The sequence below is a fragment of the Chanodichthys erythropterus genome, chromosome 6 (assembly GCF_024489055.1).
Source record: "Chanodichthys erythropterus isolate Z2021 chromosome 6, ASM2448905v1, whole genome shotgun sequence".
NCBI classification, from domain to species: Eukaryota; Metazoa; Chordata; class Actinopteri; order Cypriniformes; family Xenocyprididae; genus Chanodichthys; species Chanodichthys erythropterus.
Genome location: NC_090226.1, coordinates 16365653 through 16393301, shown reverse-complemented (window position 1 = coordinate 16393301; position 27649 = coordinate 16365653). Strand labels below are relative to the sequence as shown.

Here is a 27649-nt window from a genome sequence, read left to right as displayed (position 1 = left end):
AAAATACAGCAAAAACAATAATATTGTGAAATATTATTACAATTTAAAATAATTGTTTTTTATTTGAATATATTTCACAAAGTAATTTATTCCTGTGATGGCAAAGCTGAATTTTCAGCATCATTACTCCAGTCTTCAGTGTCACATGATCCTTCAGAAATCATTCTTATATGCTGATCTGCTGTTCAAGAAACATTTAATGTGTACAATTGTACAAAATATTTGTGTACAATATTTTTTTTCAGGATTATTTGATGAATAGAAAGTTCAAAAGAACAGTGTTTATCTGAAATCTAATCTTTTGTAACATTATAAATGTCTTTACTGCCACTTTTGATTGATTTAATACATCCTTGCTGAATAAAAGTATTAATTTCTCTAATTTCTTTTCAAAAAAATAAAAATAAAAATTCTTACTGACCCCAAACTTTTGAACGGTAGTGTATAATGCTACAGAAGCTTTGTATTTCAGATAAATGCTGTTCTTTTGAACTTTCTATTCATCAAGGAATCCTTAAAAAAAAGTACACAACTGTTTTCAACATTGAAAATAATCATAAATGTTTCTTGAGCAGCAAATCAGCATATTAGAATGATTTCTGAAGGATCATGTGACACTGAAGACTGGAGTAACGATGCTGAAAATTCAGCTTTGCATCACAGGAATAAATAACTTTGTCAAATATATTTAAATAGTACACAGTTATTTTAAATTGTAATAATATTTCACAATATTACTGTTTTTACTGTATTTCTAATTAAATAAATGTAGCCTTGGTGAGCAGACGAAACTTCTTTTAAAAACATTAAAAATCTTAGTGGTTCCAAACTTTTGGACTGAACTATATATATATATATATATATAGCACTTGATAAATATAAGCACTATATATATAGTGCTTTAAAAAAAAAAACAACTGGGTAAGAAACATTTAATTCATTAATAATTTAATTAACAATAATTATATATAGATATATATATTATACAATTATGCTTTATATATATTTATTATTTATTTATATATAATTACATTTATCGTCAGTTATTCTGGATGTCCCATAAGCTAGATATTTTATTAACATAAGCTGAAAAATGGTATGCTGTATTCAGACACAAGAATAGAACAGTTCAGATCTTCTTACCAAGACTTGTTATCTTTGAGAGGAGTGATCTTGGCTCAGTGGCTGTTTTCTGATTGGCTCACACTTGCACATATGTGTTCTGTATGGCTCTCTGTGCACCAGGTAGCTTGAAGCACTTGTTGCTCCACAGACACTGTGGTCTCTCTCCCAGAAACCATACGCATAGCAACTGTTCTGCATCACTGTGTCGGTTTATTCATACCTCTATTTATTCTTTATAAGATGTTATTAAGACATATGGAAAAGTGAAGGAAGAGAGGAAAATAGATAGAAAAACATACACAACGAAATGAAAAATATATTCAGTTCTCAACAGAAATCATAAGTTAAAACAACCATGATTCTTTGTTTTTCCAGTTTACCCAGATCAGATCAGTGCAATATACAGTTTTGGCCATTAGAGGGCAATAACCCTACATCTAAAAATTCATGTCTGTTTCTGTGCTTGTCTTAAATCTCACTCTACAACTAGTTGAAGGAAGCTAATATGTCATCCTCTAAAAATGTGCATTATGTAGAAGGTGTTCTTTTTAAATTTTAATATTTGTCTTCACTCACATAAAGTGATTGATATATATATATATATATATATATATATATATAGCAAATCTCAACTGCCTAAATTTTTCTTTCATAAAGTGCAGCTATATTATTACCCAGATCTTTATATGAAGTTGAAGATATATATAAATATGTCCAACTTTATCTGCATATATACAGTATGCTCATGTAGGGCAATATATACTGTATAGCATATTTCAAGTGCTTGATTGCTTGTATTGTCACAAAAACTATATTATCTAACCTTGTAAATGTGACTATAAGGCATGCAGATATTAAGATATTAAAAACATGAACAGCATGATTTTTTGTAAAGCTGCTTTGAAACAATTTAAATTGTCAAACGCACTATCATATATATATATATATATTATATACTCAACCTCAAGGAAATAATGTCAAATATTTAATGAGCTCATCCTTGATTATTTAACAGACATTTTTAGTGTCATTTTAGTGAAATTATTTTATTTTGAAAGAGGCTATATATATCATCCTCAAATATGAGATATATAGATATATCAGACATCTCTTTTGTCTGTTTATATTTATATGAATGTCTTCTCAATGCATCTTTTATTTTTGTTTGAGTTTTTGTGAACATATGTTTGTATTTTTTAACTTTTTAAAAAATATATATATATATTTTTTTTTTATATATATATATTTATAATGTAAAAACATCCCTTTTGTAATTTACTAAATTTAAATTATTCTGTGAAGGAAAATCAGAGAGAAAAGCATCAGTAGCCCATTATCACCCAAATTAAGAACAACACATCCAGCATGCTATATCTTGACACTATGATGCAACACCTGCTCTGTGTCTCTTCACAGATACCTTTGGGCTATTGGGAAAAACCTGTGGAAAAGATGGAAAAAGAGATTCTTTGTCTTGGTGCAGGTATGTGCTTTTTCACCTATTTTGTCACTTCTAATGGAGACTCTTTCCTCCCCTTCTGATTCTGATTTTTTTTATCAAGTGCTGTGCATTTCCATTTCCATTGCATGTGTCAGTGAAGTAGACTATATTCTCAGCTCTTTCTGATAGAGCACTGCGTCAGGTACTTTGATGGAGCCTTTTTTTATTTCTGTCCCCCATTGTTTGCGGTTCAGTCAGCTCCTCTGTGGTGGGCTGTAACATGTCTGAGAGCTAAAAGTTGACAGGCGGCTTGACAGAGTAAAGGACCAGCACTCGCAGCTAAAAGAGCCCACATCACACACCCACCAGTCGCTCGCAGCTACGGCTACAGCAAGTGACAAACAACAGTCAATACACTGACATTATTTATTTACCTTAGTGTTTGCGTGCATGTGTGTCTGTGTGCTTGTGTGCATGCAAGCGAAAAACATAACACGATGCCCTGTTTGTGTTTTCGAATGTCAGGGTGGGTAAGAAAATATGCCAGAATGCGCTTTTTGTGTCTGTGTTTTGTTTTTTTTTCACACTTTTTTATTTGTTTGTTTCCTTTCTGCTTTTTGTTTGGGTTTTTTTTCTGTTGTTCTCGTGTTAAATCCTGTGCAAGTATTCACACAAACGTCAACACATCCATCTGTCTAGTCCTCGTCTTGTAAATGTGAATGTCAACATAAACACACACGTAACTCCAGAATATGTGCCATCTTGCATGTTTTATTTAGATTTTAGAGATTAATAAAATGTTTATGCCACGTACACGATACAAATTCGGTATATTTTTGAAATTCTTCCACTTATTTTTTTTCACCTGCAAAACACAAAGTATACTTAAAACTCTTATTAATCAATTAACATCCAATATAAATCAACATCCCTAGACCTAGATATTTTCCAAAGCAATTTGCTACAGTGTAATATATATTTTGTCAACATAAAAAAGGTGCATTATAAAACAAATAAATCTTTTGTAACAAAATAAAAGTTTTGTTCAAGCTTTTGTTCAATTTAATGTATCCTTGCTGAATAAAATTATTAATTTCTTTTAAAAAATTATATATATAAGGTATATACAGTGTGTGTGTGTTTGTTTGTGTATATATATATATATATCTTTGAGAAATTGCAAGAAGACCAGGAGGTCACACTAAATACTGATTTTTGCTTGATGAAGCCATTTTGTTCAGTTACATATAATGTACAAAAGTCTTGTTGTTTTAGTAATGTTTTAATGACCATCCATATTTATTTTTTGGTCTTTATAAGAGAAAATACAGGAAATATGTACACTATATATATATATATATATATATATATATATATATATATATATATATATATATATATATATATATATATATATATGTAACTGAATAAAATGGCTTCATCAAGCAAAAATCAGTATTTAGTGTGACCTCCTGGTCTTCTTGCAATTTCTCAAAGATGAATATCTGAGAATAACTTCTCATCAGATTTTCTTGGCCTTCCAGTCCTTTATCTATTCCATTTAGGTTTAAGAGAGTCAGGTTCCTGCTATTGCTCAAGTGTAATGGGAGGTAACTAAATATAGAAGCCTATAGAAGTCATTTTTCCCATGATTTTTTCTGCTTTTTAATTCTGCATACCAATTTCCTGTGTTTTCTGGTTATATTCTTATAAAGAGACTGAGAAATAATTATATATGGTCATTATACCATTGTTAAAACAACATCTAATGGTGGCCTAAGACTTTTGCATAGTAATATATATATATTAACCAAAAAAATAATAATGTTATGCCACAAGTCTTATCTATGTTAAGTGACCAGCATTTGATTGACAGATTCTATCTAAATGGCCCTGCATTTAATGTGGGGTTTGTGTTACAGGGTGGGTGTGAGTTCACTGTTGCATTATTCATAAATAATTACCACACCATGTAGACCATTTAGGGCTTCTGTTTGACACAGGCTGGCTTTGAAACAAGGTGTCACAAAAAGGTGGTGACAGAGTTCCCCGTGGCTCCGCCGTGCCATTTTATTTCCTCAGTGTTGCTTAACTCCATATGAATACGGAAATGCTTTATCAACCACCTCCTTTCCTTCACAGAGCATCGATAGCCACATAAATCTTTTATATCCACCAAATCGTCTTTCTTTGTGCCTTTCTGAGTGCTCGTGTTGCCCTCTCAGTAAGTTGACAGCATAAGGCCAACATTATGATTCAAACTGAAGTCTAATTATTTTACGGTTGGTAGGCGATGTGACAAAACAGCGGGCAGACGCTCTGTGCTCTCTTCCTCTTTCCCCTCATCTCGTCTTTGATTCTCTGGCTCAGGCATGCAGCTTTACGCATCTGAATATGGTAATGTGTTCGAGTGACCCGGAGGGGCTCGGGTTGTGTGTGTGGCGGGGGAATCCGGCTTTATATTTCCACTGTTGCATCTAGCGATCGATTCGCACTAGCGTTTTTCTCCTGCTCTCTACATCCATAATGCAGTTTGCAGAGCATCGACAATAACAAGGTTATTTAAAAGAGCAAAAGCATGCAGGGGTAATCAGAAAGCAAAGTCATTTAAAATCCTTTAACTGTCGGTTTGACAGCGGGTCAATGGCCTCACCAGCGACCGCTCCTGCTTCTGACAGGCCCGAACTTCAGTGGATTGATGGGAGATTGTGTGTGTGTGTATATGTGTGAGCGGGCGTGTGCCCCAGTGGCGTCCCGAAGGCACCTGGGTGCCACCAAGCCAGATTAGGGCCCCGAAGCCAGCCCAAGTGCCCGTCACACACATGACATTGAATTTATCATGTCACTCGGAGTCGGAGTGAGAGAGGGCTGCCACTTTCAGCAGAGGTGATGGAGGCACAGGATTGGTGTAATGCTGTGGATGGGGCCGGAGAACGTCTTGACAGCAGCGCGTCTGTGTGTGTAGAACGTGCGAGAGCGTGTGTATGACTGGCACCTAACTGCACGACTCACATCCAGAGTGACAGCATGTCATCCCACACTCTTCTATCAGTCCTGTTTGATTGGCAGGACAAAACCTAAGTCCAACTCCACCCCGTCCGTGACCAAGACAGCCTCCCTCTGAGATGCCACCCTCCGTTTGAACCCTATCACTAGCCTGCAGTAGATGTTTCCGTCACACTTTATAACTATTATGTACTTGCATTAAAAAACAAACAAACAAACAATTACTTAAATATAATGTACTTATTGTGTTCACTCATTGCTGCTATTGGTGGGATTTGAGTAAGGTTAGGGACAGGTTTAGTGGTATGGTTTGGTTTAAGGGTGGGTTAAGGTGTCCCACTTTATATAAGTGTCTTTAACTATTATGTACTAAGTTATTATTAAGTTATTAATTTGATACAATGCATTTATTGTGCATTTATTGTGTATTTAAAAAAAAAAATGTCTGCATATGTTTACAGGTATAATTAATTTCTGTAATTACATCTATAATTACCCTTCACTTACACCTTAAACCTAACCATACCACCAAACCTGTCACTAACCTTACCCGTAAAGTGTTTTTTAATACAACATAAACACAACAAATACATTGTACCTAAGCCTAATATAAAGTGTGACTGGTGGAATTGAAGTGTAATTATTATAGGGGTGCCACAAGATCTCGCGATATTACAATGTGACGAGATTTCTTGTTGAGGTGAAAAGCTGTCTCAACGGAGCGTGAGGGTGAAATTAGCATATACCGCTACTGCATCCACTGTTGTTTTGCCCTTTTTATAGAAATAAAAAACATTTAATTCAGTTGGATAACACGCTTCAATTGTAAACTTCTGCTCTGCTCATCCAGCACGAGCTGCAGAGTTGCACACAGTGCAGCAGGAATCACAGTTCACTGATCACGAGATGACTGACAAGACCATGGTGGAGGATTCGTTGCACAACAGAGCCTAAGAGTCTGATAAATTAATAAATCTTGTAGAATGCGTGCTCAGCATCGCTGCTCCCTATACACAGAGTAGGTGCGATTGCGAATTCGAAAGTTAAAGTAAAACGCGAGCTCACTGATGCGCGCAAATTAGGCTACATACAATAGCCTGTCAACTAATATCAAACCTATCTTAGGCTGGGCTGTGCACAATGAAAATTAAGAGAGTACTTTGATTATGGTTGCACGTATTGTTTGTACTTATAATAAGACTAAGAAAAAACTTTTCTTAAAAATACTGTGCAAAAATTTAGTCGTGAGCTAAGTGCCTCATCGCACCCCTAGTAATATAAATGTAACTACAGAAATGAATGGTTATGGTTCATTTAAATGTACATAGTAGTAATAAACAATATAAAGTTGTACCGATGATTTTGTTTTAGTTCATAATATTGTAATTTATAATCCATAATAATTGAAATGATGGTCACACTTTATTTTACAGTCCTGTTTCGCATGAACATACTGTGTACTTGTTGAAGTAAAGACACTAAGTGGGTATTTACTAAGTACTAACCCTGAACCTACACCTAAACCTTAACTTAACCCATGTAGTTACATTAATTAGTACTTTTGTGGTAAGTACATTGAAAGTGCATATACTGTAAAATAAAGTGCATTCGGAATAATTTATGTTTAATATACCAAAATTCTTCCCAGGTGAGCCAGTACACCTTTGCCATGTGTAGCTACAGGGAGAAGAAAGCAGAACCTGTTGAACTTCTCCAGCTGGACGGATACACTGTGGATTACACCGACCCTCAGCCAGGTCACTGCAGCCAATCAGATTGCTACAATCACATTAAAAAGAAAATCTGGAATATAGACCTTATTCACAGAAGCACCATCTTTGATTTTTAACAGGAATGAAAGCAAGGCTTTGAGGCATATATATATATATATATATATATATATATATATATATATATATATATATATATATATATATATATATATATATATATATATATATATATCTTCAGTGGGTTGTACTGTTATTTAATGTGTTATTTGGATTGTTCTGCTGACAAAACACTGGAAAAAATATCTGTCCAAGAAATGTCAGTAAACAAAAAACATGAGCTGTGGAAATTTATAACTGATAAAGGAGCTTTATACAGCTTTTTATTGCAGATGTCACTGAAAACACAGTAAGTCTATGGCTCACAGCCTCGTCCTTTCCTACCGCTGCTCTGAATAAGGTCTATAGTCCTTACCTGTTCTATCATATAATCAAAAACACATTTGTTTGTAGCGCAACTACTGTTTACTGCACTTTGTTATTCTTCTAGTTATCTCCTACAGCAGCTAATGAATCAGGAGTCTTTTACATTCACTGAAAATACTAAAGCTTATTTCCGCATTGCAAAATAAGGAGGATAGAGGTACCTGTTAGACCAGCAGGTGGCATGTGCTTCTAAGATCTATACACATTTATTCCCAAGGAAAAGATGACTCATTTTATTAGTGTTACACAAACACAGGTAATTAACTAGTTAGGATCAATTATCTTTCATTGAAACCTTCTGTATTGTTGCATAAAACATTACACAACGATAAAACATTATGTTTAGGCATAATCAAGCACTGTGTCCTAAATACTGTCACACAAAAGGGCATAAATTATAACAATTATATCAATGTCGAACAATATCTGTTAAATTTGATTTACAATTACATTGTAAATCATGATTTGTGAGGTACCAAAAAATGTGATTCAGGTGAATATAAAATATTATTTAATATGATTAATATTAGGTTACACCAACAAAAAGAAAAATTATAATTTACAGTAAGATTTTTCAATAAGATTTTAAACATTTACATTAAAACAGCATTTATTAAACTTGTTTAATAAGAATAATAATTAATAATATTATAATCTTGATGAATAAATATATAATCTTGATTAATGTGTGTATAAATATGCTATTATTCACGGTTAGTTCATCTTAGTGCATAATGAATTAATTTGCATTGTATGTGTTGCTCCCAAGTTGGAAACCCAGGTTCAAATTTGACCTGTTCTCTGTAAACAGTAGAATACAACTTTAGCCAAAATGAATAAATGCTGTAAAAATATTGTTAGCTCAACTTCTGCAACAGTGCTGCATAACTTTAAATGTCCACTGTAGTCACTGTTTACACAGTGATTCATTTCATTCCATTTAAAGTATAAACTGATGAACACTATGTTGAATCCAGGTCTGGACGGCGGTCGGACGTTCTTCAATGCTGTGAAGGAGGGAGACACTGTGATCTTTGCCAGCGATGATGAGCAAGATCGAATCCTGTGGGTTCAGGCGATGTATCGTGCCACTGGCCAGTCCCACAAACCCATTCCCCCGACCCAGGTGCAGAAACTCAACGCCAAAGGAGGGACAGCACCACAGCTTGATGCTCCCATCTCTCAGTTCTGTAAGTATGAATTTGCAGACTCTGTGGATCCACACATGCTGACTGCAGTCACACACACACAGGGCCAGAGCTGCATGTATAATGACACTCTTTATAACAGTCACACTGTTGCATGAAATCTTTCTATAGTGTATCGGTTAAATAAGTTCCCGTTCTAAACAGTGCACTACTGATGTTTTTACATCCTGTCTCACTCTACTGCTCATTAATGTCCTTTGAGTGTAAACTCAACAGTGTACACCTCCTGAGCAGAGTAACTACTTACTGTAATGGTGTTGTAAAAAGGGAGAAAAATCTCAATTTTCATCTGCACCGCTTGATTCTGTCAGGAATCGTTTGTATTGCATCCCACGTACATTTTTCGGCATTACATATCATTTGCTTTGGTTCATTTTAATCAACCATCTTTATTTTTTTATTGCTCTTTTTATTTATTTATTTTATTTACTCTTTCTTTTTATCACTTTTCTTTCACTGCAGTTTGCTTTCCTTTTTGCATTTTTTCATTTTCAATACTGTTTTTTCTTTTAGTTTTCCTTTGTATATTTGCCCTCTTTCGCTTGTACATTTGATCTTTCTTTCTTTCTTTCTTTCTTTCTTTCTTTCTTTCTTTCTTTCTTTCGCTCTTTCGCACTCTTTCGCACTCTTTCTTTCTTTCTTTCTTTCTTTCTTTCTATCGCTCTTTCGCACTCTTTCTTTTCTTTGCATATTTGCCCACTTTCTCTTGTACATTTGGTGTTTGTTTGTTTGTTTTTTTCTTTCACTCTTTCACTCTTTCACTCTTTTGCACTTTCTTTCTTTTGCATATTTTCCCTCTTTTGCTATTACATTTGATCTTTCTTTCTTTCTTCTTTCTTTCTTTCATTCTTTCTTTCTTTCTTTCTTTCTTTCTTTCTTTCTTTCGCTCTTTCTTTAGCTCTTTTGCACTCTTTCTTTTCTTTGCATATTTACCCACTTTCTCTTGTACATTTGGTGTTTCTTTCTTTCTTTCTTTCTTTCTTTCTTTCTTTCTTTCTTTCGCTCTTTCTTTCGCTCTTTCGCACTCTTTCTTTTCTTTGCATATTTGCCCACTTTCTCGTTGGTGTTTCTTTGTTTGTTTCTTTTCCTTCTTTCGCTCTTTCTTTCTTTCGCTCTTTCTTTCGCTCTTTCTTTAGCTCTTTTGTTTGTTTGTTTCTTTGTTTGTTTGTTTCTTTTCTTTGCATATTTGCCCTCTTTCGCTTGTACTTTTGGTCTTTCTTTCCTTCTTGCTTCCTTCCTTCATCTTTCCTTCCTTCCTTCCTTCCTTCCTTCCTTCCTTCCTTCCTTCCTTCCTTCCTTCCTTCCTTCCTTCCTTCCTTCCTTCTCTTTTTGTATTTATTTCAAAAAGATCTCATGCTTTTTCTCCCCTTTTCAGATAATTATTTGTGTGTGTGTGTGTGTGTATGAATAAGTGTATCAGAACCTCCTTCTCTCATGCTTTGCTTACTGTACCCTGTGTATAGGGAATATTCTCCCTCTTTCTCTCTCTCTCTCTGCTGTCTTTCTGCTTCATGCGAGTCTATATGTCACTCTGGTTTGTTCCCTCTTACCCTGCTCTCTTGTAGCCGGACTGAAGGGTAAGTGCTTCACTGTAGCAGGCACAGATCAGATAAGCCGCTCCGGATTATCTGACAAAAGCAATGTGCTATTCGCTATTCCTCTTCAAAAACTCACATTAGCCCTCCTCATCCCATTTTCTTCTACCAAATCTCCCTCTATTTTACTTCCTTAGGTCAGAAATACAAACACACTTTTATTTAGAAGACTAGACTGCATGTGAAATTTTATTTCTGGATGTTTTGCTCTGATTAGCAGTTGCATATTTGCCTTCTCTCAACATGGCTTCATTGAGTCAACGGCTTCTCAAATCAAAGCATAGTTTCACAAATTAAAAATCATGTGCAAGATCAAATCCATCTGTTCCTTGTAAGTTTATTGTTGGACGAAATCCACAGCAGTTGCCTTTATTTAACAATAAAGATTTCCGACCAAATGGAGAAATGGTAAATGATATAATTATAGTGATTTACTCTATTGTAGTTGCTGATTTATTGCACTAAATGAGTTCTGTGAAACCACTGGCATGCTCTGCACCCTTCAGCAGCTGGTAATTACCATGTTAAGAGTGACATACTATGAATAAAACAGTGCATTTTCACCCTGATTATTTCTGGAAGCTATCAGTGGAATGTTACCAAATAACTACTTGCTAGTTCACACCAGTTTCTCTCATCTGGAGAAAGTCGTGCCACCAGTGTTTTCGTTTTTTTCTCTTAACCTTACGACAGCGTCAAATTAAATTGTTGTGGTTGCAGTTTTAAATGTGGGGATTAGGATGCAATCGGAAACATTGGCTGTTTGTTCTCAACCGTTCTCTAAAAGATTTCGTGTTGTCCTTAAAGCAGTGGACTCGCGCAATTTATTCATTCTGGGATTTTAAGAATTTACTTTTATTGAAATGAGAGTTGGCAAATATGTAGCTGGGATATAGAAATGATCAGCAGATGATTTTATAGAGTTTCGTTATTGAATGATAGTTAAACTGTTGCAGCTTTTGTCACAACTGCTACATCTAGACAAGCCCTTTTACCACAGACATATACTGACACATTTAACAAATAGTGGCCCTTTTCATGTCTTAGTAGTGTTTGTTTTGTTTGCCTATAGAACTACTAACAGTTTCAGACTAACAGTTTCTTTGCTCACCTGGAAAAATGCTAAAACTCACTCTCTTGTCTGCTGTTAAAGCCATATACCTGCAAAGGCAGATGTAGAGGGAGACTGAAGTGAGAGACACAACCTAAAATCAGTGTTACTTTGAGATTACAGAGGTCTATTAATAATAATAATAATTATAATAATAATAATATGATTTTATTTTATTTTATTTTATGATTTAGTATGGTTTGTTTCATCTTTCTGACCAAGTTTCAGTTATTATTATTATTATTATAACCATGGCTTACACCCAGTGTAGAAAGCCTAATTTAACAACAACAACAACAACAACAATGATAATAATAATACATCCACTAGTACTGTTATTATTATTATTATTGTGTCACCATTTTTGCCAAGCTTCCATCATGTATTATTATTATAAATATTATTATTATTTAATATTATATGTTTCATCATTTTGACCAAGTTTTCATTAATTATTATTATTATTATTATTATTTTAACATTGTCTTACACCCAGCGTAGAAAGCCTCAAGGTGCATCATTTAACAACAACAACAACAACAACAATAATACAGGTTGGAACCTGACCTGCAACATGTTCCAATCTCACCCCCCTCTCACTCCCCAATAATTTAATAGAAATAATAATTTAAAAATTATAATTAAAAGGTATTGTTAATAATAATTTGTTTCATTTTTCAACTCATTAACTGCATCATTATTCTAAAACAAAGAAAACAGTGATTGATGTTGGATGTCAGCCAGAGTCCAGGCTTTTCTAATCCAGTGTGATAAGGACTGAAATAGCGTCTGGCTCTGAGAGAGGCTCACGTGTGGACTTGTCTGCAGGCCTGATGAGGGTGGCCATATTGTTGGAAATCAAGTTTGGGAGCAGATTAAATTAGAAACCACTTAATAAAGTATGTCTCTGCTGTCACCCCTTTCTCCATCCCTTCTTTTCTTTTTCTCCCTCTGTCCATTCCTCACTCACAAAGAAGTGCCCGTCCTGTCAGTTGGCCCCTTCAGCTCTTGTCAGCCCAGGGCAGAATCTCTGACTCCCAATCCATCCATTGTGTGTGCTTGTACAGGCATACGCACAGAACCAACAACAACAACAAAAAAAAAAAGCGAGCGCTAAATAGCCCCAAATGCTCTGTTCTTCGGACTCTCCAAGAGTGAGGATCTATAAATGAAAAGAATCCATCAATCAGTGTCATTTCTCATGTGCCCCACTCGGACAGAGCCGACTAATGTCATTGTGTGTTACTGTCCAGAGACCTTCCCCTCAATTCCAGTGTCAAAGAGATATGACAAGCTCATATTAAGACACAGGAGAAGGACACAATGTCACCTTTTTGACCTGTGGCTGATTTCAGAGGATCATTTGGCTTCAACTTATGTGTTTGGATATCTTATAATGCCATGGACAGACAAAAACGCAACACAGATGGTAGGGCTGGATTTACCTCATATTGTGACAGAGGATAAAGAAATTTTTGGGCCCCCCAAAACTCTGACCACAACTGTCACTTTTCAGGAAATGGGGAAAAAACACTGTATTTTTGTAAATAATTCAAAGTTGATACTGTGGCATTATATATGAGTGTATGCCTGCATACATCATTATATTATTAACATTTTACCAAAATAAAGCTCAAATGAAGTTACAAAGTTTTTGACGAGCGAATGTAGTCACCATTAGAACGGCCACTTCTGAGGCAGTAGGTGCATCGCATTTGCGTTGGATGATTATGTTTCTTGTAGCTGTAGTTATGTGGGCGTTCAGTTTTTTTCTGTCATTTGAGATTCTGTCAATCTCATGTTATAAAAACAAAGTGCTATGCAATGGGTTTTTAAGACTGTATTGGCTATTATTCGACAGCAAATGCTAAACTAAGACACTCTTCTCCACTCCTCAAATACATAAAACATTAGCCTTTATGTAGTGTTTCTTCAGTAAAAAACATGTACTTATTCAAACAACCAGTTATATATGTACCATTGCGTTGCAAAAAAGCAGAGAAAGAGAAGAAGAACAACCACTGCATCACTTCAGGCAGAGTTATGAGGTTTGACCAACAGTTTGAGGATCCAATGGAGATTCAAGGCTTAGTCACAAGCTCTATTTAATACTTCATTGGTTAAATATTTGCAAAACCCACAGACAGATGTAAAGGGTGACCATTAGTATTGATTTTATATATATATATATATATATATATATATATATATATATATATATATATATATATATATATATATATATATATATATATATATATATAAAATGTATAATATAATTATATTATATATGTATATATGACCTGTTAAGCATTATATTATATATTGTTAAAGGAATAGCCCACCCCAAAAATTAAAACTGTCATCATTTAAACACCTTCATGTTGTTCCAAGCCTATATGCATTTGTTTTTTTTTCAGCATAAAGTAAACTGTGACATATTATTCCCAAAAAAATCTTCATACAGTGGTTTACCAGTAAAATTGATAAAAATTTGGAACCAAAAATCATTCAGACATTTTGACCTGACCATGTTTTGCTTAAGTGTTATCTGACATAATTAAAATTTTTTTTTTTATGACATGGTTGAACTTTTCTTGTCATATTTTATTACCACCTTTTTAAACTGTGGTGAATAAACTGTATTAATGAATGAAATGTTCAAAGTGTCTGAATACATTTTGGTTTGACTGTACATTTTGGTTTGACCAAAACTGCTTGTTATCAAAATTCTTCAAAATATATTCTTTCATGTTCCACATAAAAAAGAAATTTTATACAGGTATGGAATGACATGAGATTGAGCAAATGATGACAGAATTTTAATTGATAACACTTTATTTTACAGTGCCCTTGTTACATGTAGTTACTATAATAGTAATAACTATAAATTATACACACTTACATGCAACTAACCCTAAACCAAACCCTAATCTTAACCCTAACCCTACAGTAAGAACATGTAATTAATTAATATAACTCAGTGCTTAAATATATAATTACACTAACAATGACATCTTAAAGTGTAACCTTTTAATTTTTTAGTGGACTATCCATTTAAGGTTATTAATGAAAGATATTCCAAAATTATTCTATGTATAAACAATAACTTAAGCCAAACAATTATTATGCATATATATTGTGCAAGGAAAAATACAACTTCTATTATACAGCTAAGCAATTTAAGTTCCTGATTTAACATGTAAACCAGCGACGCTCTGGAGGAGGTGTCTGTTGAATGGCTCAATCATACAGTGTAGCTCTAAAGCCTCTGGCAGAATCGGAGTATTAGAATAAGAATAGCCCCTGACCAGTGGCAGGATTAAGAAACGGCCCTACTTATTTGTGCAGGCCCAGATGTAATACCTAAGCTTACTGACTGCAGAGGAAAGCGAAAATGTGTTGTTGAATTTATTTAGTCTCTTTAATGGACAATAGATGGTGAGGGTAGGGGGGCTCCACGGCCAGCTCTCTCAAGTCCAGGGTTTTTAGGCACTGGGTTTCTTTAATTAGGGCTGCTCTGAGGGGGGGCAGAGGCCTGCGGACAGAGCAATGAATGGGGAGGGAGGAGAAAAGCGTGAACCTAGAGTTGTTGTTTGCTTAGGAGGGCCAGACAGGAACACTGGCTCAGACAGGTCCTGCAGGATTACCAAGCCAAATAAGAAATGGGGGAAATACAAACCAATAATATCACAATGTTGGTACACAATTTTATTGTTTATAAGAAGTGAGATTTGGCAAGTGAATTGATAATTTATTAATTAAAAAGGTTAATTGAGCCAACCCAATAACTTGCTCTTACAATGCATTCCATATGCATTCTTATAGGATAGATATCTTTCACATGTGGAAAGATATGGATTTTACAAATATTTTACATATGATCAGTGCTTGAAATCAACAAGCAGCAATTCTGCCCTGTTGTTCTTACAAGTTACCAGTAATTTTAGGCTTGCACGTCAAAAGTTTGGGTCGATAGTACCTGATTGTCATGTTGATCCACCAATCTCTCCTTCTTTGTTTTTACTTGATGTTTCGGGCAAACATTAGATCAGTGTCCATCAAAATGCAGGGGGGAAAAAATGATATTTTCTAAAACCTATTTAAATTGCTTTAAAAGCAGATCTTAATCACTCATTACTCCATTAACTTGTAAACAGATCATTATTCCCTCCCTATATAGGAAATAAGTGTCATATTACTGTTATTGTTATAGAGTTAAAATGATTATTTTTTTCTTTGTGTTGAAATGTGGATCTAAATCTAACTTTTTGTTTAAAAAAAAAAAATGTATATATATATATATATATATATATATATATATATATATATATATATATATATATATATATATATATATATATATATATATATATATAATTTAAGTAAAAAAAAAAAAAAGTACTTAAAGCTGCAGTCCATAACTTTTTTTTTATCCAAAATCAATTTTTGAGTAAGTACATAACCAGTCAGGGTTCAATATCTCCTTACCTTAGCCTGATTCACAACGGTAAGCTTGTAATAATGTTTTCTAATAAGAGCGGTACTGGTGGGGTTCCATGGGAAATTTGAGCATGCATTTGTCTTTGCATCATTACATCACATCTGTTTACATAAAGAAGGAGTTCCAGCTAGTAGGCTATATGTCATGTGTGGATGCTGCAAGTGACGGATCATTTATAGCCTTTTCTCAAAGCAGCTGCAATAATTAAAGTTATCATTTTGATGGCAGATTGTAATCCAGAAATGTTCAAATCATGAGTGACAACTGGAGATTCACCTGTAGTCAAAAGCAAAAGTCTTCGGGCTGCGGAGTGGCTACAGAAATTTAAATCTACCTGTAACGCTAATACACACTAAATACAACAATGCTGAGGTTGAATTTGAGAACAAACTATAACAATAATAATAATTTTGCACGGTTTGACGTGATCCGAGCTAATCGATCGTTAGATTTAATCACCATTGGCAGCACAATTTTTTGTAATGCTTTTTTTCTCATTTGATCAGATCAAAAGTGGCAGACATGATACTTACTTGTTCAGATGACATTTTCCGGTGAAAATTCTTATTTTGGTCATACTTAGAGGTAGAATCTGTGATTCCGAAATACGGTATCCACACCGATGCGGTGACTGACAGCAAACATTAGATTCATCCGTGCTGAGAAGCTATGCCGATGCACAACCCACGTAAAGATAATTCCGCAAATAAGTGCAATTGCAGGTTTCAAACAGAGATGGCGACAAAGAGGCAAAACTTACAGACTGCAGCTTTAAAGTAGCTCTTTATTACAATCTCTCCTAGATCAGTGTCAACCTATGGCTGTCAAAAGATGAAAATAATTGTGATATGTTGTTGTCGTTGTTGTTTAAGAGTTAAATTAAAATTTATTTCATTTTTTGATTTTGATTTTGCACTTTTAGCATTGCTTGTAATGCACCTTTGATTGACTTTACACTGTAATGCAAGTTGACAATGACCTTTTTTAAGTCGACATCTGGCTCAGGTTAGAGCTCTCTCTCTAAGGAGTGTGTGCTCCTGTGACATTGAGATGTGTATGGTTTGTAAAGCCTATTTCTTGTCTCCATACGTTAACATGCACACATACACACAGATGCAGACCGAGCACAGAAACATGGAATGGACGAGTTCATCTCCGCTAACCCCTGCAATTTTGACCACTCTTCGCTGTTTGAGATGGTTCAGCGGTTGACACTGGACCACAGACTCAACGATTCATACTCCTGCTTGGTAACTGAGCTTTCAAGTCAATTTCATTCTGTTAGGGCTACAGCTGTCCTATTTATAGTATCATGTATTATCCTATTTGCACTAGTAAAAACCCCCTTTTGTGTCTGATTGTGTGCCTCAGGGTTGGTTCAGTCCAGGCCAGGTGTTTGTATTAGATGAGTACTGCGCCAGGTACGGAGTGCGGGGGTGTCACAGGCACCTGTGTTACCTGAATGACCTGCTGGAGAGGGCAGAGAAAGGCTCCATGATTGACCCCACACTACTCCACTACAGCTTTGCCTTTTGCGCCTCTCACGTGCATGGCAACAGGTAGCGGCAATCCCACACTTTTTATATATTTCTCACGCCGTCTCTTTCTTAACACCCACTTCATTTTATTCTCATTTGTAACCACATTAATTCTCAAACCATTTATCTCTCATGTTCTCTCTCTGTCATTCATCCTACTCTCACCTGAAGTTCTGTCTATTCTGTTCCTCCTAAAATCACTCCATCCCTCTTCACCATCCTGCCCTTTTATCTGTCTGTGCATCCACTGTCCACACATGGGCAGAAACAGAGGTAAAGTAAGACCAAGAGCACAAACTCCTTTTTGGCTGCCAAAGTGTTTCATAGAAACCCCATCCTTTCTCGTCAAAGCTTTGTGGTTGGTCACAGGTAATAATGCTTCTCTCCCAGAATCCCACAGTCGTTTCAATGCTTTTACAAGAAGCTCAAGTTGCTTCATTACCTGGTTCACAGGAGTCCTCAAAGTCTGTAACTACCCTTCTAACAAGTTTTCATTGTGTGGTTATTTTGTTTTTTAGCTTTATTTCAAGTATTTTTTATCTGAGATACAAATATATTTAAAATATATATATAACAAATATATAGAAATGTATACTTTTATAGGTAAAAATTGTATTGAAAATAATTATTAAACATTTAATTATGTGATTTATTAAATAAAAAAACAATAATTATACAAAAATGTATTTATTTACTTTTTTTGTTTGTTTGTTTGTTTGTTTGTTCTTTCGTTTGTTTTACAATCACTAGGACCCATTTCTCAATACTTTCACTTTTTCAAATCAATTAAAATAAAAAATTTCAAATTCAAAATGCACGGAAACTTCCAAAGTTTCAAATCAACTTATTCTTCCATAAAACTAGCAAAGGTTTCACCCAACAAACACACTTTGTCACTCACTTATTATGCTAAGTTTTGAACTTAAGTTTAAAAAGAGTATGTAAATGTGCAAATTGGCCTGTAGATAGAGCTTTGGTGGTGTTTGTGTCTGAGTGAGAAAAGAATTTGTCATTTGAAAGATGTTGTCATTCAATGCATTTTGTGCCAAAGCAGTTATAAATAATCCACAGTTTAGCCCACATAGAATGCGGCTGTGATCACTATGTTTTAAAAAAGAGACCTAAGTATTGAGAAATTGGTCCTAGCAAAAAAAAAAAACAAAAAAAAAAAAACAACAACAGTATTTGGACATTGTATTTAAACATTTTAAATGGTAAGTCTTTTTTGACCTGTAAGAGAGAAAAAATGTGGCTTATTTCTAAACAGTAAACTACTGACCCCATTCACCTCTTTTTCACCCTATACTTTCATTGTATTCTTGTCTAGTATTCAAATTTGTTATTTCTGAAGGTTTTTGTCTTTTCTGTTTTAGTCTAACTTTTGTTTGAATCTGTATTTTTAATCTCATGGTTATTTTTATTATTATTTGCATGATTCATGTTATTTCTCTTCTTCTTTTATTTCTCATGTACCCTCACACCATCTTCTGATAACCTTTGTGAATGTACACCTTTGTCACTGTCTGCGTGTGTGTGTGTGGGATATAAAGCCAAAGAGTGAATGAGCTACTAAAATGGCCCGTGTCAGAGACCGAGCTGCTTAGTTCTCTGTTTCCCTCCCCCCCTGAGCCCTTGACCCCCTCTAAGAAAGAGAACAAAATCATGGAGGTCTGGAGAAAAAAGTCGCAGGTGCTCACAGGCCCCAGAAGGTGAGAATGTAAATGCAACTCACTCTTTTGGGTGTGGAGTAGCGTTAAGCCCCTCCCTCGACATATGAAACTGGGGGATGGAAGTGAGGGAAAGCAGCAATTAAATGATTTCTTCTTTCTTCTGTGTGTGAGATTACTTGTTCTATTGTGTGTAATTTTATTCTTATTCATTATTTGTGAATGTCCAAAGTAGCAGCTTTATATGCAGTCTAAAAGTCTGAGACCACTAGTGAAATGCTTTTTGCCTTTTTCAATTCTTTTTGTAATTTAATACAAATATTTTTTTAATTACTATATATATATATATATATACTATACTATATACTATATATATATATACTATATATATATATGTTAGGGGTGTAACTGTACATCTATTCGTCCCAAACCGTCACGGTTCGTTGCATACAGCCAGAAGGAATGCAGTGCTGTTTGCCAACTGCCACTACTGGAAAAAATGCAGAAAAAGAACAGACAATCTGCATAGATATGTTTACATGTAATGTGCAAGAAAGGCTCCCTGTATATAGTTTACAGCAGAGGTCTCCAAACTCGGTCCTGGAGGGCCACTGTCCTGCAAAGTTTAGCTCCAACCCCAATTAAACACACCTGAACCAGCTAATTTAGGTCTCACTAGGCATACAAGAAACTTTTTTAAGCAGGTGCGTTGGAGCTGGTTGGAGCTAAACTCTGCAGGACAGTGGCCCTCCAGGACCGAGTTTGGAGACCCCTGGTTTACAGCATTAGCTTTTTTATCCTTAAAGGTGCAGTGTGTAAATTTAAAGGGCATCTAGCAGTGATGTTGCGAACTGCAATATAGAGAAGCTACGATAGCCAACACAGGACAAAGATGAGTAGCCAGCCAAGCAAACGCGCTCTGTAGAGCAGTTTGTCCATTTAAGGCTACTGTAGAAACATGCGGTAAGGGGACCCATGGTCTATGTAGATAGAAATGGCTCATTCTAAGGTAATAAAAACATAATGGTTCATTATGTAAGGTCACCTTTAAGAAATGTTATATATATATATATATATATATATATATATATATATATATATATATATATACAGTTGCAAGAAAAAGTAAGTGGACCACTTGCAGAATATGTGAAAATATGATTAATGTTTATAAAATAAGAGATGAATGTTATTTTTTATTTAGTATTGTCCTGAGTAAGATATTTTACATAAAAGATGTTTGCGTTTAGTTCACAAGACAAAGCAATAGCTGGATTTATTAAAATAACCCCATTCATAAGTATGTGAACCATTGATTCTCAATACTGTGTGTGTTTACCTGATGATCCATGACTGTTTTTTTTTTTTTTTTTGTGATGGTTGTTCATGAGTCCCTTGTTTGTCCTGAGCAGTTAAACTGAGCTCTTTTCTTCAGAAAAATCCTCCAGGTCTTGCAGATTCTTCAGTTTTCAAGCATTTCTTTGCATATTTGAACTCTTTCCAGCAGTGACTGAATGATTTTGAGATTCATCTTTTCACACTGAGGACAATTGAGGGACTCAAACTCAACTATTAAAAAAGGTTCAAACATTCACTGATGCTCCAGAAGGAAACACAATGCATTAAGAGGGGTGAAAACCTTTGAATTCGAATATCAAGGTAAATTGTACTTAATTTTTCTTCCGGGAAACATGCAAGTATCTTCTGTTGCTTCCGAAGGGCAGTACTAAATGAAAAACAATGATATTTAAACAAAATAAGAAGAATTGTGATATCTTCATCCTGTTCAAATGTTGTTGTGTGTATATATATATATATATATATATATATATATATATATATATATATTTATATATATATGATGTGTTATCAAATAGAATTTTTTTGGTGTTTATTAACTTTCTAGGAATGAATTTCTAAGAAGAAAGACTGGTCTCAGACTTTTGGACACCACCGTATGTGTGAATGTGTATCTGTCTGAGAGAGAGAAAGAGAAGTGAGGGTGAGGCAGGGAAACAGAATGTGATAGACATGTGTCGAACCAGTGAGATACATGCAGGGTAAAGAGAGAGAGATGAGGGACACTATGGATGGTGCCTTAAGGTCATGGCTGACAGGTTGACAGGTCATTGCTCTGTCTCTCCATCTCTCTTTACAAACTGTCCAAGGCCTCACTCCAGCCTGTCTGCTAGTGCCAAAACCTCACGTCCAGCCAACCACGCTCTTTATAACTGACATGACCCACAACCTGAACCTCTTGGCATTAGATTCCTATTCTGATATATATATATATATATATATTTAAAGCCAAATCATCTACAAGTGTTACAGATGGCGACTATGGATCTCTAATGTTGTTTGACAAGATACTACTGCACCATTACCATATCTGGATAACCATATTAGTCTCATAACACAATAATATGAATATGCATGATGCTATGTAGTGTTTTTAAAAGGATATGAAAATGCGTAAATGCTTATGCTCTTGTTTAATTTCTTATGACACCTTCACAACACCTTAAAAGTACCACAAAACAGTGATTGCAGTACTATGGCATTTTTGATATCTAGATATTGAATGATTGACATATTCATCTATCACAGAAGTCTAAAGTGCTTAAATGAATAGCAGGCTATTACCATGTACATGTACATGTGCAGCAACAACAACAACACCAATAATAATAATAATAATAATGATAATAATACCATGGTCCAATGTCCAAAAAAAAAAAAAAAAAAAAACGTGGCAATACTGTTTTTTTGTTTGTTTGTTTGTTTTATGTTGTTGTTGTTTTGTGAGTGGATAAAATGATTTTGTTTTTTTTGTATTTTTTGTTTGTTTTTCTGTTTTAGTTTTTGTGGTTTTGTATTTTTGTGTGTTTTATGACATTTTTTGTGTTTGTAGTTGTGTTTTTGTGGTTTTGTGTTTTTTTTTGTCTTTTTTTCTTTTTTACAGAGAGAACAGATTTTTTTTTATCTGCTGGTCCGTCTTTTATCAATCAGTTTTGTTGTGACACACAGCTAGAACAGAAACACACTCACAGCCGACGTATGTCACCTGCACGCAGTTTAACACACAAACACGCACACACTCATGCAGAATGTTACCAAAGGGCCTGGCTCCTTATCGTTTGTGACATGGTAGACGGAAGGAGGGCTGTGAGCAGAGTGTATGTGACAGTGGAGGCGCGGGTCGCCGTGACAGCGGTTTGAGGAGCAGGAGACATGACACGCTCCTCATCAGTCCACTCCCCATGTCAGACCAGCACACGCTGAAGGACAGCAGAGAAAAAGCAAGGGGGGTGGGGGGCAGGGATTTCAGAGGGGACCACCATGGCTGGCACACCAGACGGGGTCCATCGCTTAGTTTTTTTTGTTTTTTTTTGGAGGGGGGGATCGGTGACTGGGTCGCCTCTTCTTGTTCTCAGAAATATCGTTGTTATATACTTCATCTAGACATGACAGACAGTGAGAGGTGTCTCGTTTAATTCTCAAATCTAATAGATTAGCTTACATAGATCAATTGCATTGTGAAATATGCGTTTTAATTTCAGTTTTTGAAAACGTAAGTGCGTTTAGAAAACAAGAAGTGATGATGGACATCATGGTAATTTGGCTAATAAGCTTAGGAGTGGCACTGACAAATCAGGTGAACTGTTTCCCACAGCCTCTCTCTATCTCTTATAGAGTCACAATAAGAAACCTGTTAGTGTATATGTGGTGAGAGGTTGAAGACCTGAGTGCTGGTAGCAGGGGGCTCTGGTAATCCTCGCCAATGTCTTTGTATTGTGGAGGACTCTCTATTTGACCATAGACAGGGAGGGGGTCTGAGTTTAGGCCCTTCCAAAAAGCCTTGCCTGAGGAGGGGATGACACTCACAGATACACATTGAGGCATACACACTAGGAATTGCACCCACTGACAGCATTGTTTATTTGGACGTACTACGTTGTTTAAGAATCCGGTTTACAATGCACGGTGGTTTTGCACATCTTACAGACTGATTCTGGGCAGTGATCACTAAAAAATTGACCCAAATGTCTCTTTTAAATATGCATATAGCACAAATAGCAACATACACATAGCACAGTGCTATGTCAGTCATAGCAGAAAGTATACGGTAAAACTAAATTTTTGGCGAATAAGATTTTTGCTCTCAAGTGCATGCAAAAGTGAATCAACTCTAAAGTATTTACACAAATGAACACGTATGCACATGCAAATACACTGAAATAAAAAGCTGAGGCTTTTTCAGAAGTTAAAAATAGTGTCTTATTCTTACATTTTTTTTCTCTCTGTAATAATCTGTGTGGTTAATTAAAAGAGTTGAGCTGAATCTCTCAGTAACACATACCTTTTGAACAGCACAGTTAAGCATGGCAGCCATAAATGGAAAATGACTTATAGTGCTAGTATAATATTCATGTGTCTGGCCTGTTCATGATCCCTTCATGTTTGTTTCTGTGACCCTTGTTTCCCTAATGAAAGGAGCAGTGGCATTCATTTCTACTCTTGTGTGTGTGTGTGTGTGTGTCGCCTCAGGCCTGATGGAATCGGTACTGTCTCGGTACAAGAGAAGGAACATTTCGAAGAGATCAAAGAACGACTGCGCGTGCTGCTCGAAAACCAGATCACACACTTCAGGTACATCACTGTCAATCTACGCATTATCACTTATACCACCTTATTAACAGCTAGAGATAATAATGGAATATGTGGTGTGTGTGTGTGTATATATATATATATATATATATATATATATATTTTTTTTTTTTTTTTTTTTTTTTTGACTGTAGTGTGAAACTGCTAAATGCATTAATGTTCATGTAAAGTAAATGTGAAACTGGTTGTGATAACTAGATGTCTTGATGAAACAGGATATTCTTATTTATTTCAAACAAATTTATATGGGAATGTGTAATGGCTCATTTGTCAAGCAGTTTTAAACTGATACATTTTCTTTCTGAAGGTATTGCTTTCCATTTGGACGCCCAGAAGGAGCCTTAAAAGCAACGTTGTCTCTGCTTGAAAGGGTGTGGTGCCATTTTTATCTTATGCTCCGTACTCTGATTTTTCACCACATATATATGTATATAAAAAATGTCTGTTGTCATTTTTAATATGTGTGTGTGTGTATCAAAAAAGCATATTAGACAAAGTAAAAACAGACCTAGAAGCAAAAGCGTATATTGATTTCTAATTTGGTTTTGTAGGTCTTAATGAAGGACATTGTGACACCTGTACCTCAGGATGAGGTGAAGGCAGTGATCCGTAAATGTCTGGAGCAGGCAGCTTTAGTGAACTACCAGCGTCTCTCAGAGTATGCCAAGGTGGAAGGTAGGAAGCACATATTCCTGTTTAACAGAGTTTTTCTCCTCTCTTCAATAGTATAGTACTTCTTTTTCCTCTCTTAGTAGCAGTGCTATACAACAGTGATGCTCAACTAACCAGAATTCCATAGATGCAGTGCTGAAATGCCAACTCATGTTTTTTTTTTTTTTTGTAATAATAGGAATGCTTACAATGGAGCGGTAATTAACTGTTGGTGTGTGTAATGGATTTTTATGTTGTCTTATGACCTATTAGTTCTGTGTAATGCTGACAGGATGCTGGCAATACCACTACATATTCCAGTACTATGTGTTTTGTTTGAGTATCCAGATAGTGGTAATGTTGTTGTTTTGTGTTTTATTTCAATATCTTTTTTCTTTTTTTAAATAGCTGAATTCTTTGAGAAATATATGGAAAGTAAATTACAGTTTCTGATGGTTTTAAAATATAATAATAAAAATAATGTACATGGCTTGATATTAACACCCCAACCCGCCAAATGCGGGTGGATTTCAGCAGTGGCTTGTAACGCAGTCATTTCCATAGCCACTTTGGCGGGTTGAATATTATATATAACATATACATTTTTCATTTGTAGTATAGGGCATCTGAAAAACTAATTGCAATGTCTTGTTGTGAAAAAAAATATTGATTCTTTCATACATATCAATACGGAAATATGTTAAACTCTTCCAATACTCATTTTCCGCAGAATACCAGATACATGATACCAGCTGCAAGTTGTCACACAAACCTCACTTGTTTACTCACTTGTTTCATTAGCTCCGGATGAATATTGTTGGTGTTGGGCTTGAATTTCGGCATGGGATTGAGTGTATTGTGCATAATTTTACTCATTCCCGCAGATTTTGTGCTCACACCCAAAGTGCAGGCACATAAAGCCACCTCTCGCATGTCCTGAATTTGCTGAGTTAGATGCATTCCTGGGTCAACATATTTTGTTGATCCTGGAACAACATTCCAGTCTGAAATATTAGTCTTAACCCTATTCCTACCCCTAAACCTAATCCTACCCATAAGTTATCCCAAAAATCAGAGAGAAATTATAGATGAATAACACTTATGTAGAAGCACCAATTCATGATTTTAAGCCTAAAATTGACATAATCTGTAAACTTTCCCATCAAATCTGATTGGTTGATTTGAATGTTGTTCCAGGATCAACAAAAATGTTGAACTCAGCAAAATCAGGTTCTGCGCCACCTCTCAGTACTAAACTGAGTTCTATTTTGCTGCTTATTGAGCTTAAACAGTTAAATACACACAAAGTATTGTCAAAATGCCGGTCTTGGTAAGTATTCATGTAAACACAGTCAGTTAAGGTTTAAGTGAACGTAAACAGTTGAGAAAGAAAACGCACGTGTAACAGTATTATGGATCAGTGTGTCAGGTCTTAAAGTGACAGCAGCCTAATATACCTGCAGCCAAATTAAGATAATATTAAAGGGTTAGTTCACCCAAAAATGAAAATGATGTCATTAATGACTCACCCTCATGTCGTTCCAAACCCGTAAGACCTTTGTTCATCTTCAGAACATAGTTTAAGATACTTTAGATTTAGTCCGAGAGCTTTCTGTCCCTCCATTGAAAATGCAGATGTCCTAATCGCCAAAAACAACCATGGCGACGTAAAAGTGCATTACCAATGCCGACAGATGAAAGGATTCAATGGAATCAATTCAATGGAATCAATTCAATGGACAGGATTCCGGAAGAGAAGACAATGCTGAATAAAGTCATAGTTTTTGTTATTTTTGGACAAAAATGTATTTTCGATGCTTCAACAAATTCTAACTGACCCTCTGATGTCACATGGACTACTTTGATGATGTTTTTATTACCTTTCTGGACATGGACAGTCTACCGTACATACATTTTCAATGGAGGGACAGAAAGCTCTCTGACTAAATCTAAAATATCTTAAACTGTGTTCCGAAGATGAACAAAGGTCTTACGGGTTTGGAACGACATGAGGGTGAGTCATTAATGACATAATTTTCATTTTTGGGTGAACTAACCCTTTAATATATTTTATATATTAATAATATAAATTATTAATAATTAAGATAATATTACAAATATCTATATGGCCATTTTTCCCCATGGTATCAATGACAAAATTGTGGCCAGTGAAAATGTTGAGTGGCTTGTAACTTTGGAAAAACACCAGCCACAGTGGCTGGTTAGCAAAAAAGTTAATGTCAAGCCCTGATAATGTATGTTATTTTTTGCATTTTTTTTTTTTTATACAAATACATTGTATTGATAATAATAATTTTCTATACATTATCATTATTATTAATAATACTAATGATATGTTTTGTTTAATTATTTTTTATTTGAATAAAATGTTTATATGATTACATCCTGGACTTTAGACCCATCCCTTGCTTTCTGAATAGGTTTTGTTGGTGCAGGTTTGTTTTAGTTGTTTCTAGAAGTATGTAAAAATGCATTCAATTCCCTTTTCTCAAACCCTGGCCTCAGTGCCACATTGCTCTGCTTGATGGTTTCTCGCTGCCCTCTGTGGATGTTCGCCTCTTTCCTGTGGTTTAGCTTTAAGGTCTAAAACTACTTTACAGCAACAAATATTCTTTTCCTTTCCAGCTCTTCATCACCTTTCCGGCTCCCCTGCTTCATATGTTTATTGCAGAATCACTGCCTTTTTACTAGTGTCTTTCTTTCTTTCTTTCTTTCTTTCTTTCTTTCTTTCTTTCTTTCTTTCTTTCTTTCTTTCTTTCTTTCTTTCTTTCTTTCTTTCTTTCTTTCTTTCTTTCTTTCTTTCTTTCTTTCTTTCTTTCTTTCTGCTCCCTCCCTCCCTCTGCGCTTTCCTCTTGTTTATTGGCTTTTCTTCTTATTTGGAGCCCTCTCTTGCTGAGC

At 35.1% G+C, this 27649-nt stretch overlaps 1 protein-coding gene across 1 annotated transcript in view; it reads left to right on the top strand.

The window, feature by feature from the left end:
- Positions 1–27649, top strand: part of cadpsa (Ca2+-dependent activator protein for secretion a) — a 161661-nt gene that overhangs the window by 79979 nt on the left and 54033 nt on the right. The window contains exons 10-17 of the mRNA XM_067387336.1: positions 2542–2608; positions 7221–7329; positions 8766–8978; positions 17320–17456; positions 17578–17765; positions 23960–24061; positions 24387–24450; positions 24631–24754. Coding sequence (XP_067243437.1) covers positions 2542–2608; positions 7221–7329; positions 8766–8978; positions 17320–17456; positions 17578–17765; positions 23960–24061; positions 24387–24450; positions 24631–24754 — 1004 coding nt within the window. The remainder of the gene's footprint in view (positions 1–2541; positions 2609–7220; positions 7330–8765; positions 8979–17319; positions 17457–17577; positions 17766–23959; positions 24062–24386; positions 24451–24630; positions 24755–27649) is intronic.